This window comes from Dendropsophus ebraccatus, chromosome 3 (genome assembly GCF_027789765.1).
Source record: "Dendropsophus ebraccatus isolate aDenEbr1 chromosome 3, aDenEbr1.pat, whole genome shotgun sequence".
Classification (NCBI taxonomy): Eukaryota; Metazoa; Chordata; class Amphibia; order Anura; family Hylidae; genus Dendropsophus; species Dendropsophus ebraccatus.
In genome coordinates this window covers 98761430-98778219 of record NC_091456.1, presented here as the reverse complement: position 1 = coordinate 98778219, position 16790 = coordinate 98761430, and the positions used below count along the sequence as shown (strand labels likewise).

The 16790-nt window shown below is 42.8% G+C and overlaps 1 protein-coding gene across 4 annotated transcripts in view; it reads left to right on the top strand.

Annotated features, from left to right (window-relative positions):
* USE1 (unconventional SNARE in the ER 1) overlaps nt 1-10475 on the top strand; it is an 85509-nt gene extending 75034 nt beyond the window's left edge. For all 4 annotated transcript variants that reach the window (XM_069964433.1, XM_069964435.1, XM_069964434.1 and 1 more), the window contains 3 exons: nt 8125-8155; nt 9679-9841; nt 9934-10475. In XM_069964433.1, coding sequence (XP_069820534.1) covers nt 8125-8155; nt 9679-9841; nt 9934-10116 — 377 coding nt within the window. In that variant the 3' untranslated portion in view covers nt 10117-10475. The remainder of the gene's footprint in view (nt 1-8124; nt 8156-9678; nt 9842-9933) is intronic.
* Nucleotides 10476-16790: the final 6315 nt, after the last annotated feature.

Sequence of the window (16790 nt, the reverse complement as noted above, 5' to 3'; positions counted from 1 at the left end):
TGTGGGGGGTTTCTACTGTCCTGGCAGCACAGGAGCTTTGTAATTGCGACATGGCCTCCATCCTCCATTCCAGCCTCTAAATGGCGCTCTGTCCCTTTGGTGGCTTGCCCTCTGGGCATATGGCACATTATATCCACATGTGGGGTATTTTCGTACTCAGGGGAAATTACCCTACACGTTTTGTGTTCACTTTCTTTTTTAACCCCTTGTGGAAAAGGAAAAAATCAAGGCTAGACCAACATTTAGTGTAAAAAATGTTTAATTTTTACACTAAATTGATCTTGTCTTGATTTTTTTCATTTTCACAAGGGGTTAAAAGATTTAAAAAAAACACTAAATGTGTAGAGCAATTTCGCCTGAGTACGGAAATACCCCACATGTGGACATAAAGCGCCATGCGGGTGCAGGGTAAGCCTCCGAAGGGAAGGAGCGCCATTTGGCTTTTTGAGGCTGGATTTGGCTGGAATGGATTTCGAGGGGCTATGTTGCATTTAAAAGGCCCCTGTGTTGCCAAGACAGTTGAACCCCCCCCCCCCCCCCACAAGTGACCCCATTATGGAAACTACACCCCTCAGGGAATGTAACAAGGGGTGTAGTGAGCATATGGACCCCACTGGTGACGGGCACAAATGTGGAACAATATGGCGTGAAAATGAAATATAAAATTTTTTACACTATAATGTTGGTTTAGCCTTAAATTTTTCATTTTCACAAGGGGTTAAAAGAGAAAAAAACACACAAAATGTGTACAGCAATTCCCCCTGAGTCCGTAAATACCCCACATGTGGACATAAAGCGCCATGTGGGCGCAGGGCAAGCCTCCGAAGGGAAAGAGCGCCATTTGGATTTTGCAGGCTGGATGTGGCCAGAATGGATGATGAACGCCATGTCGCATTTACAGAGCCCTCGTGCTGCCAAAACACTGGAAACCCCCCACAAGTGACCCCATTCTGGAAACTACACCCCTCAAGAAATCTAACAAGGAGTGCAGTGAGGATATGGACCCCTTGATGACTGCCACATTTGTGCCGTGAAAGTGAAAAAATGAAATTTTTCCCTTTCATGTCACATTGTTCCACATTTGTGCCAGTCACCAGTGGGGTCCATATGCTCACTGCACCCCTTGTTACATTCCTTGAGGGGTGCAGTTTTCTAAATGGTGTCCCTTTTTAGGGGTGTTTTTTAGGTTTTGGCACCCCAGAGCCTCTGCCAACCTGAAGTGGTACGGTCAAAAATGACCAAATATAACGGAGGCGTTGAAATTCACTAGGCGCTCCCTTATATCTGAGGCTTGTGGCTGCGTCAAATAGCGCAATAGGGCCACATATGGGGTATTTCTATAAACTGCAGAAACGGGGCAATAAATATTGGGGTGCATTTCTCTGGTAATAGGTTTATCATTATGAAAGATTGGATTACAATAAAATCTCTGCACAGAAAATAAAAATTTTCAAATTTCTTACACACTTCGCTTTTATTTCTGTGACTTCCCTAAAGGGTTAAACTTTCTGGATGTGCTTTTGCAGAGTTTGGGGGGTGCAGTTTCTGAAATGGGGTGCTTTGTGGGGCTTTCTAACATACAGGCCCCTCAATACACTTTAAACCTGAACAGGTCCCTAAAAATATCTGATTTTAAAATTTTACAGAAAATTTGGAAAATTGCTACTAATGTGTTAAGCTTCCTATTGTCTAAAAAAATATGAAATTTAGTTTAATAAATGCCGCCAACATAAAGTAGACATGTTGCTAATGCTATTTAATTTATAATTTATGTGGCATAACCATTTTCTGTATAAGCAGAAAGGTTTTAAAGTTGGAAAAATGCATTTTTTCACAATTTTTCACATTATTTTGGTGTTTTTCATAAAGATTCGTTATGAGTATCGACTCCATTTTACCAGAAATGTAAAGTACAATATGTCACGAGAAAACAATCTCAGAATCAGCCGGATAGGTAAAAGCATCCCGAAGTTATTAATGAATAAAGTGACACTGGTCATATTCATAAAATTTGTCTCTGTCCTTAAGGCCATTTCAGGCTCTGTCCTTAAGGGGTTAATTATCTCCTTCCCCTTTTAATGATCCACAAAAAATACAAAATACAGACTCGTTATGGACAATTTTTTTTTGCAGATTGCAGATCATCCTATACGGTCCCGAAAAACTACTGTATGTGTGAATGTAGCCTAAGGTTTATAAGGGACCATAAAGGGAACCAATCATGATGATTTAGGGTTCTGAGTAAGAATCGTCTAATACCAGCAAGAGTAATTACACCATCTGGGTGGGACAGGTGGAGTGAATGACCAAAAGCTATGTGGAATCTGTTGGCGCTATACAAATAAAATTAGTAGTGGTAGTTGGTAGTGGTAGTTGTTAGGTGGTGGTGGTGGTTCCCCCATCTGGAACACAGGAAAAAAAAAAAGACAAATTTGGTCAGCTCTCCTAAAACACCATTCACACTAGGCAGGAGCTTGTTACTATGGCTGAAGTTGCAAACACAGAAAAATGCAACAGCTCACCACAATGGCAAGATGCAGACCCACTACAGACATGCAAATAGTTAAAAGCAGCCCCCCTCAACTGCCAAAAAAACTTCCATAAAAATAATGAGGCTCTTGGTTACCACTTGAAAATGGTATAAACTGCCCCACCACGTTACGGTGGCCTCATGCTCGGGACAGTCCTACAGTGTACTATGGCCTCTCCATGGCATAAAATACGCCTATGTTTGTGTGTTTGCAACTTCAGCCATAGCAATGTGCTCCTGCCTAGTGTGAATGGTGTTCTAGGAGCGCTGACCAAATTTGTCTTTTTTTTTTTTTTTTTTTCTGTGTTCCAGATGGGGGAGTGGCTGCGTCTATTTGGTCGTGCACTCCACCCATCCCACCCAGGTGGTGTAATTACTCTTGCTGGTATTAGACGGATCTTGCTTGCCCAGAGCATAGGCGTATTTCATGCCATGGAGAGGCCATAGTACAGTGTAGGACTGTCCCGAGCATGAGGCCACCATAACGTGGTGGGGCAGTTTATACCATTTTCAAGTGGTAACAAAGAGCCTCATTATTTTTATGGAAGTTTTTTTTGGGCAGTTGGGGGGGCTGCTTTTAACTATTTTCATGTCTGTAGTGGGTCTGTATCTTGCCATTGCGGTGAGCTGTTGCATTTTTATGTGTTTTTGTGTGTTCTAAATAAGAATAATGATGCTATAAAGCATGCTACAGAGTTTCCTACCATGTAAACTGCTTGTTTCTGCCCAAAAATGTAGTTTTATTCCTTCCTACAGTATATGCAAATCAGCACTAACCAGTCTCTCCCTCTCTCCCTCTCCCCTAGTCACAGCTCCAGAGTTGTAACCACTCCCCTCCGCACTGTAAACCCACCTCTAAATGATGTAGCAGGCTTGTTGCCTGTCAATCATGCCCAGAAAAGTGTGATTACAGTCTGGGACCTGTGACTAGTTGAGAGAGAGAGAGATAGACACCACCCACATGACTAGTTAGCACTGCATACTTTTGCCTACATTGCAGGAAGGAATAAAACTACATTTTAGGGGAGATTGCAACACCAGCAAACAAGCAGTTCACATAGCAGGAAATGCTGCAGCATGGTTCATAACATCATTAACAGAAAAAGTCTTTTAGTCAGCTCACCCACTCAGCCTTGCTTCACCATTTACATGGACCTTCGTAACTCCAGAGCTCGTGGAATAAGTATCGCAACCCGATCCATCCACTGAAAAAAGATTGTGCATCCACGGCTTCATAAAATCCAATAACTTTTATTTAAACGTCACAAAAATAAAATAACAAAACTGATTAAAAAACACGCCGATACGTTACAGGGTGAGAACCCCTTAATCATGGTTAAGGGGTTCTCGCCCTGCAACGCGTCGGCGTGTTTTTTAATCAGTTTTGTTGTGTTTTTTTTTTTTTTTTTGTGAGGTTTAAATAAGAGTTATTGGATTTTATGAAGCCGTGGATGCACAATCCTTTTTCATAACATCATTATTCTAACTCATAACCCCAAATCTTCATGATTCGTTCCCTTTAAAGTGTCACTGTTATAATTGTCAAACCAACAGGGGATGTGAAATAAAGCATGTTTGCAATTTAAATAATTTTATTACCTTTTTTTTCTTTTTTAAATTTATTTTAGTGCTTTAAAACAAAACTATACTTACCTATATCCAGGTCCAGTCTCCTGAAGGCAGATTTTTAGTCTTGAGTTGGTTGGAAAATAAGAGACTAAGCTCAGAAAGTCATCTGTGTGCTCAGTCATTTGATTGATGGACGCATTGAGCCGTGACACTCTTTACTGGCCAAGACTTCTCTTTTCAACCAGCACAAGACTAAAAAGCTGCCTTTAGGAAATGGGACCTAGATTTCATGTAAGAATAGCTTTATTTTACAGCATGATAAAAAAAATGAATGTAAATTGCAAACTTTCTTTATATCACATCTACTGCTTATTAATGTTACACCTGAAAAAAAAAAGAGAAACACAGGCGCTCATGTGCAGACAACAGGAGTATGTTTGCATATTAGGTAAGGCAAAAACACACTCACCTAGTGAAGTTGTACTGAGGGCAAAACACCTAGAATCACTTGTAGAAAAACCAATGGATGATCTCCTGGAGTTGCTGCCACTGATCCCAACAGGATAAGAAACAACTGGTAATGATAAATAGGACAAAGAAGAAAAAAAATGGTTAATTCTCGTGATCTGACCCCTCCCTACTATGATGTCAGAGTCCTCAGCATTTAAATATATTTTGTCTGAGTGTGTTTATTTTGCATGAACCTGATGAATAGTTTTTTTTTGTCGTATCTAGTGCAATAAAGGTTTTATTTTATTCTCTGGAGTAGCGCCTGATACAAGATCCCTTCGTTTTTTTTTTCCTTCTTCTTCTTATTAAAGTTATAACAGGTACACTTTAAGGGTTGTGTTATACAGCCCGACACCCGCCTAATATGAGGCTGGTCTCCTAGATCAGTGCTAGTTTACTGAGCATATTTTACAGTCCAGTGTCAGACGGCCAACGCCACATAGAAGGGCTGCATGAATGATCCAGCAATTGTTTTATCATCACCAGCTACACACCCTATTACACAGGGCGATGTTTGTTTAACCCCTTAAGGTCAAAGCCAATTTTCGTTTTTGCACTTTTGCTTTTTCCATTTTATGTTTAAAAGTCCATAGCGCTTGCATTTTTTCACCTAGAGACTTATTTGAGTGCTTATTTTTTGCGAAACCAATTGTACTTTGCAATGACAGGCATTATTTTTCCATAAAATATGCAGCGAAACCGGAAAAAAATGATTTGCGCTGTCAAATTGTAAAAAAAACAAATTTGTTTTGATTTCGGGGAGTTTTGCATTTACGCTGTTCGCCCTATGGTAAAACTGACTTGTTATGCATGTTCCTCAAGTCGTTACGATTACAACGATATATAACATGTATAACTTTTATATTATGTGATGGCTTTTAAAAAATTCAAACCATTGTTAACAAACATACGTTCTTAAAATCGCTCCATTCCCAGGCTTATAGCGCTTTTATCGTTTGGTCTATGGGACTGTATGAGGTGTCATTTTTTTGCGCCATGATGTGTTTTTTTCTATCGGTAACTTGATTGCGCATATACGACTTTTTGATCACTTTTTATTAAATTTTTTGGGGGATTTTATGTGACCTAAATTGCGCAATTTTGCACTTTTGCATTTTTTTTGCGCTGACGCCGTTTACCGTGCGAGATCAGGAATGTGATTAATAGTTCAGGCGATTACGTGCGCAGCGATAGCAAACATGTTTATTTATTTGTTTATTTAATAATTTATATTTATAAAATGGGAAAAGGGGGGTGATTTGGACTTTTATTAGGGGAGGGGATTTTTTATTAATAAAAACACTTTTTTACTCTTATTTTTACATAAACTAGAAGTCCCCCTGGGGGACTTGTGTATATACACAGCAATGATCTCTCATAGAGATCATTGCTGTGTATATACACAGCAATGATCCATCATATCGGTGATAGATTGCTATGGCCTGCTGCAGGCCATAGCAATCTATTGCCGAGTCGGGATCAGTGTCAGTGCGACGCTGAGGCCCGGCACGGGCAGAAGAACGGATGCGATCGCGTGGGGGAGATCCGTGCCACTAGACACCAGGGATGTGCAATACAAAGCACTTCAATGCAGCTGTCAGGTTTGACAGCTGCATTGAAGTGCTTAATTAGCCGACGTGGCAACGGGACCCGCGCCGGCTAATAGAGGCACAGTCCCCCGGGGAGACCCCGCTCTGAACACCCCCCGCAGCACCATGACGTACCAGGTACGTCATGGGTCGCTAAGGGGTTAAACAGCGATGAACAAGCTTGTTAAACAGCTGATCTCTGCCCAAGTACCTAGTGTTATTTGCCTTAGGGCCCAATGTAATAGGACCCTAAAGAACACTCATAGGCTTGATTGGTTATTTAGTTTAATTAATTAGATTGTACAGTCATGACCAAAAGTTTTGAGAATGACACAAATATTATATTTTCACATGATCTGCTGCCCTCTGGTTTTTATGTGTGTTTGTCAGATGTTTTTATCACAAACAGAAATATAATTGCAATCATATTATGAGTAACAAAAGCTTATATTGACAGAATGAGTTAATGCAGCAAGTCAATATTTGCAGTGTTGACCCTTCTTTAGGACCTCTGCAATTCTCCCTGGCATGCTCTCAATCAACTTCTGGACCAAATCCTGACTGATAGCAGTCCATTCTTGCACAATCAATGCTTGCATTTTGTCAGAATTTGTTGGTTTTTGTTTGTCCACCCGTCTCTTTATGATTGACCACAAGTTCTCAATGGGATTAAGATCTGGGGATTTTCCAGGTCAAGGACCCAAAACCTCTGTTTTGTTCTTTGAGCCATTTAGTTATCCCCTTTGCTTTATGGCAAGGTGCTCCATCATGCTGGAAAAGGCATTGTTGATCGCCAAACTGCTCTTGGACGGTTTGGAGAAGTTGCTCTTGGAGGACATTCTGGTACCATTCTTTATTCATGGCTGTGTTTTTAGGCAAGACTGTGAGAGAGCCGATTCCCTTGGCTGAGAAGCAACCCCACACATAATTGGCTTCAAGATGCTTTACAGTTGGCATGAGACAAGACTGGTGGTAGCGCTCACCTAGTCTTCTCCGAATAAGCTGTTTTCTAGGTGTCCCAAACAATCGGAAAGGGGATTCATCAGAGAAAATGACTTTACCCCAGTCCTCAGCAGTCCACTCCCTGTACCTTTTGCAGAATATCAGCCTGTCCCTGATGTTTTTTCTGGAGAGAATTGGCTTCTTTGTTGCCCTCCTTGAGACCAGGCCTTGCTCCAAGAGTCTCCGCCTCACAGTGCGTACAGATGCACTCACACCTGCCTGCTGCCATTCCTGAGCAAGCTCTGCACTGCTGGTAGCCCGATCCCGCAGCTGAAACACTTTTAAGAGACAGTCCTGGCGCTTGCTGGTCTCTCTTGGGTGCCCTGTAGACTTTTTGGCAACAATGGAACCTCTCTCCTTGCAATCTTTCTAGCTGCGATACTCTTCCCTGTTAGGCCATTTTTGTGCAGTGCAATGATGACTGCACGTCTTTCTTTAGAGATAACCATGGTTAACAGAAGAGAAACAATGATGCCAAGCACCAGCCTCCTTTTAAAGCGTCCAGTGGTGTCATTCTTACTTAATCATGACAGATTGATCTCCAGCCCTGTCCTCATCAACACCTACACCTGTGTTAATGGGAGCAATCACTGAAACGATGTTAGCTGGTCCTTTTAGGGCAGGGCTGCAATGATGTTGAAATGTGTTTTGGGGATAACGTTCATTTTCTAGGCAAATATTGACTTTGCAAGTAATTGCTGTTAAGCTGATCACTCTTTATAACATTCTGGAGTATATGCAAATTGCCATTTTAAAAACTGAAGCAATAGACTTAGTAAAAATTTATATTTGTATCATTCTCAAAACTTTCAGCCATGACCTGTAGTATTTGTGTTATTTTATTAAAACTGCCATTGTGTATTAGCTAATGCATAGTGCAATTTATTTCAATTAACTTCAAGCACCTTTAATTTGTTCTTCTAGATTCAGGGGATGTATATCCAAGAAGAAGGAAGTAAGTAGTGGAATTTGCATTAGAGAATTGCAAAACTATAAAGTAAAACTTTCTTTTTGTCTCTTTAGTTGTAAACATCAGAATTGTGGAAGTTAGACAAATCCCTAATAAACACTAATTATGGGAAAAGCAGATATAGTGCCATTTCCCTCAATTTAGTAGATCAGGCAGGCTCAATTTCTCTAAAAGAAAAAAAAAAAACATCACGTCTCAAGTGTATGTACCGGCAGGGGGCGCACTATGTGGAAGTATAGAATTAAAATAGATATCTATAGATATGTAGAAGTCTGTGTAGTTCAATCCGTGCCTTCTCTCTCCCTCCCTCCCTGTGCTGCCCAGTGCTTGCAATGTCCCCTCTTCCTGCTGGCCGTGCTGCCCAGTCCTACTACACCCGCCACCCGGACCTGGTCCCGGTTATCTGCCGCTCACCCCACTGCAGAGGCTTCTCCTGCACCACCTCCTAAGCAGCTGCCCATGCCCTCACAGCCGCCCGTCCTCTGAGCCCCCCTGCTCCTCAGCGCTCACCCTGCCGCCCAGTCCCGCACCTCAGCACCTGAGGCGCGGGACTGGACAACTGGGTGAGTGCTCCTGCACGGGAACAGACGGCGGGGTGGCGCTGAGGTGCAGAGGGGCTCTAAGGACTGGAGGCTGTGAGGGCATGGACAGCTGCTTGGGAGAGGGTGCAGGAGGGGCCTTTGCAGCGGGGTGAGCGGCAGATAAGGAGCGCTCACCCTGCTGCTCAGGACTGGACAGTGGGTGTAATAGGACCGGGCACCACGGCCGGGAGGGAGAGGGGACATTGCAAGCACTGGGCAGCACAGGGAGGGAGAAGGCACTGATTAAACTTCAGACTTCTACATAAATGTCTTTTCTAATTCTATACTTATACTGCGCCCCCTGCCCGACTCTGCCGGTAGATACACTTGAGACGTGACGTCATGTTTTTTTTTTTAGAGACATTGAAGACTGTCTGATCTACTAAATTGAAATAAATAGCACTATATGTGCATTTCCTATAATTAGCGTATATTAGGGATTTGTCTAACTTTCCTTATGTAATAACATATAAAACAAAATACATTTTGCCCGGAGTTCCCCATTCAATGCTGTCAATATAAAGTTAATACAATTAAAGAGATTGTCCAACTTAAGCAACTAATGTATGCTTCCGCCAGACCCGCAGGGGACAAAGCTGGGCTATATACTTACTCGGCTCACTCCGCTGCAAATGCTGATTCCCAGCCCTCCTGATGTCCGCCGCTTTCATTTTCCTTGCAACTTCCGCAGACATAACATTCTGACAGGAAATGGCCGCTCTTCATAGACAGTGCTATACTGTTAGCATGTCAGCAGAATTTGTGAAGAAGATGAGCGTGGCGGACAGCTAGAGGCCTGGGAACTGATGGAGCAGGACAGGTAAGTATATGGCACAGCTATCTCCCTGCTGCCCTGGCAGCAGCATACATTAGTTGCTTAGGCCAGACAACCCCTTTATGACTTGACACACAATTGATTCCTTGCAGGGGCTCCACTTCAGATGACAAACAGTCCTCAGCAGAGCTTGATGCAATGCTACAGCATCACCACAACATGCAAGAGAAGCTAGCAGAAGAGATGTTGCGCCTTACCCAGAATCTTAAGAATAACACCTTAGCGGCACAGAATGTCATTAAACAGGACAACCAGGTAAGCAATTTGTCAGCGGAAGCTGCAAATATGTGCCTAAATAGATAAATAGATAAAATGAGGTGGTTTAACAAATCTCTTTATTCAACTAGACACTTACCCAATCTTTGAAATTGGCGGACCAGAACTTTGAGAAACTGAAGACTGAGTCAGACCGTCTGGAGCAGCATGCAAAGAAATCTGTCAATTGGCTTTTATGGATCATGCTTATCTTTGTTTGCTGCACATTTATCAGCATGATACTCTTCATCCGACTGTTTCCAAGGCTGCGGTGACAACTCTGGTCTGATAGTTATGTTCTCTCCATACGCTCTGTAAAAAAACAGTCATTTGTCTGTCTATCTAACAAGTTGGTTGTTGGTCAACCCTTTGTTTGATTTCTATAACTGACGATTCATTTCCCTTGCCTAGAATTGACTGAGGAAATGTTTGTCACGCTGTCACCCCCTTTCTGTATGAGGACTTCTCTACACAGCTGTAAAGCCTAAATTCTGGAGTTTTCATACCTTACTTTATAATCGATTTTTTTGGTGCTTGGTCCAGTGAAAAATGCTGTTTATCATTGGTGCATTGTGCCACCTGGGTTGGGCTTCACAGGCGCTGCAACACAATAAAAAGTGTTTAAAATTTGTTATATTGGTTTTATTTTTTGGTCTATAGGACTGTGGGAGGGCTAACTTTTTGTGCCATGATCTGTAGTTTCATTGCGTGTCACACTTGCTTATATGTGACTTTTTATTCAGTTTTTTCTGGGATGTGATGTGACCAAAAATAAGCAATTTTGCACTTCCTTAGCCTCATCAGGATTGCAATGAGAACAGCTCGGCTCCCCATGATCTTACGGTGGGGAGCCAATCTCCCCCGACAGGACCACCACAAACAGTTAAAGGGGTTGTCCGGCGATAAAAAATTATTCACAGAATAACACACATTACAAAGTTATACAACTTTGTAATGTATGTTATGTCTGTGAATGGCCCCCTTCCCCGTGTCCCACCACCCCCACCCGTGTACCCGGAAGTGTGGTGCGCTATACATTACCTGTCACGTGCCGACCACGGTCTCCGATCCTCAGCAGTGACGTCTTCTTCGGGAGGCCAGCGGATCTTCCCGAGTGCCGGCCGCCCTCTGCAGCGTCATCCGAAGCTCAGCCGCGATTGGCTGAGCATAACTGTGCTCAGCCAATCGCGGCTGAGCAGCTGATGACGTGGCCGCGTCATTTTAGTTTTTACGCTGTTTGTCCTATGGAAAAACTGACGTGTTATACATGTTCCTCAAGTCGGTACCATTAAAACTAAAACGATATATACAACTTGCATAACTTTTATAATATTTGATGACTTTTAAAAAAATAAAACCTTCTACAGCAACAAAACGTTCCCTAAAATTGCTCTATTCCCATGCTTATAACTCTTTTATCCTTTTGGTCCATGGGGCTGATTGAGGTGTGATTTTTTGCGCCATGATGTGTTTTTTCTATCGGTACCTTGATTGTGTATATGCGACTTTTTGATCGCTTTTCATTACAATGTTTTTGGTTTTGATGTGACCAAAAATGCAAAATTTTTGCACTTTGGCGTGTCTTTGCGCTTACGCCGTATACCGTGCGAGATCAGGAATGTGATAAATTAATAGTTTGCATGATTACGCACGTGACGATGCCAAACATGTTTGTTTTGTTTTTTATTTTTATTAATAAAATGGGAAAAGGGAGGTGATTAAAACTTTTATTAGGGGAGGGGGCTTTTTATTAATGGAAACTTTTTTTTTTCTTTTACTTTCACTTTAATTTGAAGTCCCCCTGGGGGACTTCTAATACAGCTACACTGATCTCTCATAGAGATCAGTGTAGCTGTATAACACAGCACCGATCCATGAGATCGGTGCTCTATTGCTTTGGCCTGCTGCAGGCCAATACAATAGAATACCGAGCCGGGATCAGCGTCATTACGTCGCTAAGGCCCGGCCCGGTAAGATGAAGGGATCCCCCCCTCCGCGATCGAATTGCGGGGGGGGGGGGGGGGATCCACCACTAAACACCAGGGATGAGCTGCATTTAACACTGTTAGATATCATGTTATCATGTCATATCATGTCATGATATCACTGTCATATTTGACAGCTGCATCCAACTGTGTTAATTAGCGGGAGGGGCGATTGGACCGCTCTCCGCTAATAGCCACGGTCCCGTGCTGCAGATAGCAGTCGGGATTGCGGCAGTTAAGAGTGGGGTCGTGGCGCGGCCCCCCTCTGAACTCCTCTTGGGGACGTATGTTGTACGGGTACGGCATATGTCCCTAAGAGGTTAAAGTGCCTAAAAGGAAAACTGTCTTTGTTGCCCGTAAAAATTATCACAGTACAGTTTTTTTTTTTTACCAGAGAAGTTTAAGGAATAAGACTAAGCCAACTAAAACAGTTTCTTTCATAGACTTTTAACCCCTTAGTGACCGCCGATACGGCTTTTTACGGCGGTCACTAATGGGCCTTATTCTGCTGCCATCAGCTTTTTACGGCGATGGCAGAGAATAAGGCTGCGGGATGGAAAAGTTTAAATGAATGAAAGCCCCATGCTCTCCGCCACCGGAGGTAGCGGAGAGCATGGGGCAGTCATCAGGGACCCCCCCCCCCCCCCCCCCGTGTGGTCCCGGTACAAGCGATCAGCTGTATATACTATATACCGCTGATCGCTTGTACCATGTGCCGCCGGCACTTTTTATCCCCTGTCACCATAAATGACGGGATAAAAAGTGATGTTGCCCCCCACCCCCCCTGTCCCCCAGTCACCCCCCCCCCCCCCCCCCCCCCCTCCTTCCCCATATACTCACCTGATCCTGGAGCTCCGTCCTCCTCGACGTCCTGGCTGGTTATGAAGTGCGCATGCGCTTCACAACCAGCCAACTCTGGAAAATTTAAAGTGACAGAGACCAATTTGGTCTGTCACTGAACTATGATTACTGAGATAGAAAATATCATAGTAATACAGTGAAAATGAATGTGTAAAGTACAAAAAGTGACAAACATAACAAAAAAATAAAACACACACTTTTTATTATAGTAATAATTGCAGTTTACTCCCAAATTACCCCTACCCCAGATTGCCCGTAACCACCGCATGTTGCCCGTAACCACCCCAAATTACATGTACCCACCCCAGATTACCTATAAGCACTTCAGTTTAGCAGTAACAATCCCAGATTGTCTGTAACCCTTCCAGGTTGCACATAACCCCCCCAGGTTTCCCGTAATCACGCCAGATTACATGTAACCCCCCAGATTGCACGTAACCACCGCACGTTGCCTCTGACCACCGCACGTTGCCTCTGACCACCCCAAATTGCCAATGACCCCCTCCAGATTGCGGTGCCCATGCCAGATTACAGGTATCCACCCCAGATTGCCTATAAGAACTTCAGTTTATCCGTAACCACCCCACGTTGCCCGTAACCACCCCAGATTGTCTGTAAGCACAGCAGGTTGCCCATAACCACCCCACGTTGCCTCTGACCACCTCACGTCACCTCTGACCACGCCACGTCGCCTCTGACCACCGCAGGTTGCCTCTGACCACTGCAGGTTTCCTCCGACCACCGCATGTTGCCTCTGACCACCCCAAATTGCCAATGACCCTCTCCAGATTGCGGTAACCATGCCAGATTACAGGAACCCACCCGAGATTACCTATAAGCACTTCAGTTTATCCGTAACCACCCCACGTTGCCCGTAACCACCCCACGTTGCCTGTAACCAACCCAGGTTACCCGTGACCACCCCATGTTGTCCGTAACCACCCCAGATTACCTGTAACTACCTCAGGTTGCCCATAACCACCCCAGGTTGCCCGTAACCACCCCACATTACCTGTAATAACTGCGCTATTCTTATAACCATTTACTAGCTGCGGTTTTGCTCCAGCAAATTGGCGCTCCTTCCCTTCTGAGCCCTGCTGTGTGCCCATACAGTGGTTTATGCCCACATATGGGGTACCGTTTTACTCAGGAGAACCTGAGTTACAGATTTTGGGGTACGTTTTCTCTCCTGTTCCTCATCAAATTGAGAAATTTCAAACTAAGCCAACATATTATTGGAAGAATTCGAGTTTTTCATTTTTACTGTCTTCTTTTAAATATTTTCCTGTAATACCTGTGGGGTCAAAATGCTCACCTCACACCAAGATGAATTCTTTGAGGGGTGCACTTTCCAAAATGGGGTGACTTATGGGGGGTTTTCTCTCTGCTGACACTACAGGGGCACTGCAAACGCACCTGGCGCTCAGAAACTTCTTCAGCAAAATCTGCATTGGAAAAGCTAATTGGCGCTCCCTTCCTTCTGAGCCCTGCTGTGTGCCCATACAGTGGTTTACGCCCACATATGGGGTACCGTTGTACTCAAGAGAACCTGCATTACAAATTTTGGGGTGCTTTTTCTCTCATTTTCCTTTTGAAAATGAGAAACTTTAATCTAAACGTATATATTATTGGAAAATTAAAATTTTCCATTTTTTTACTGCCTAATTGTGAATACTTTCCTCCAGCCCCTGTATGGTTAAAATGCTCATTATACCCCTAGATTAATTCTTTAAGGTGTGTAGTTTCCAAAATGGGGTCACTTATGGGGGTTTTCAGGATACCAGACTTGTAAATCCATTTAAAAAAAGAACTGGTCCCTAAAAAAATCAGTTTTGGAAACTTTCACGAAAATGTGATAATTTGCTGATGAATTTCTAAGCCCCATAACACCCTAAAAAAGTAAAATATGTTTACCAAATTATGCCAGAATAAAGAAGACATATTGGTAATGTGACTTAGTAACTAATTTATGTGCTACGACGTTCTTTTTTTAGAAGCAGAGAATTTCAAAGTTCATAAAATGCAAATTTTTTTAATTTTTCATGATATTTTGATGTTTTTCACAAAAAACACACAAAGTAGTGACCAAATTTTGCCACTAACATAAAGTGCCATATGTGACGAAAAAACAATCTCAGAATCGCTAGCATATGTTAAAGCATCTCTGAGCTATAAGAGCATAAAGTGAGACAGGTCAGATTTTGAAAAATTAGCCTGGTCATTAAGGCCCAAACTAGCTGCAGCATGAAGGGGTTAAAGTGTCACTGTCATTAAAATATTTTTATTGCAGAAATCAATACTCCAGGCGATTTTAAGAAACTTTGTAATTGGGTTTATTAGCTGAAAAATGAATTTTTATCATGAAAAAGCAGTTTGAAGCTCTCACCCTGTCTTCATGGTTTTCCTATGGAGAGAGAAAGTAAAAGCAGCAAAACAGGACTAAAAAGAGTTAATTTACATTCACATTGCAGGCTGTCTCCTCTGCAGTCACCACTGACCTCTCTGACCTCTGAATAGCTCCCCTGCTGTGTAATCCTTTGTTCTTGGCTCTCAGCTGCCAGCTAATCTTGCTCCTTCCCCCTCCCCCCTACCCTCTTCATAGACCAGACAGATCCGACTGATGAAAAAACAGTCAAGTTTTCCTGATTCTGAGGAGTGGATAACAGAGATGAGCGAACCTCGAGCATGCTTGAGTTGATCCGAACCCGAACTTTCGGCATTTGATTAGCGGTGGCTGCTGAACTTGGATAAAGCCCTATGGCTATGTGGAAAAGATGGATATAGTGATTGGCTGTATCCATGTTTTCCAGACAACCTTAGAGCTTTATCCAACTCATTACACACATCAGTTAGAAAAGATGTTGGCTGTTGCAAGGATCCTTACTGGATTTCTATAGTTCACATCATAATTACATAGATCTGCTTGAGAATGGATAACACCTCCCTTCTTGAAAAGACGTGTTTCTTTTGTGGGCACTGGATATTACTTCCCATGTAAGTCATTATTGTTTAATAAGTAATAACCTGGAGAAATGTTATCTTCATTTGGCTGTACTTTGTAGAGATGAGCGAACCGGGTTCGAGTCAATCCCAACCCGAACGATCGGCATTTGATTAGCGGTGGCTGCTGAACTTGAATAAAGCCCTAAGGCTATGTGGAAAACATGGATATAATCATTGGCTGTATCCATGTTTTCCAGACAACCTTAGAGCTTTATCTAAGTTCAGCAGCCACCGCTAATCAAATGTCGATCGTTCGGGTTCGGATGGACTCTAACACGAACCCGGTTTGCTCATCTTTAGTACTGTGGTTAGATGCTTATTCAGGCTGACAACACTACCACTATCCAGTTTTCTGTAATTTTCCAAGGTGCATAGATCCTTCTGGTATATATACAGATTTAAAGAGGAACTCCACATAAGGAAAACTTGTTTTTTATTAAAAGTTATATAGATGTGTCTATAAAATGTATTACCATATCTGTGCGGTTCTGCCACACTGGTAGCTGATTGAAATCCAGGAAGTGAAGGAAAATGGCCTCTGTGCCAATTCACATTGTCTCCTGCTCCAGCTGCTCTCCCCCCTTAGGAGACAAAGATTCCATGCCTCTGTTTTACATTGCGTGTGTTTGCTAGGCACAGGCTGATGATGCAGACGGGGCAGGGTGTGATGTCACAGGAGGCTTGGATTCCCCAATCCCCTGAGTGATTCAACATCTCTGACCGGCCAGAAGCAGGTACTGCAACTGCACTGATTGTGCAAAAGTCTGCAGTAAATTAGAGCCGTGTTTGCACATGTTGGAGTTTCATTGCAGTATTGCAGTCTTCACGAAAATGATGCAGTAACACAATTAAATGATGCTTAACAGTACAGAGGATGAGAGCCGTCACTGCCAATCCCACCTGGACAAAAAACAAGGCATATACAGTATATTCCATGTAAGATAATGTTGGATAAAGTCCTTGTGGGTCTCAACTTTAAAGATAAAAGATGCTTGATCATAATATGTGTGTGGAGATGTAAAGAAAAAAATTTAATTAAATTCAAAAAGTTCTTGACTTTATTCCAATATCAGCATTACAGGTAGAGAATACAGCATACT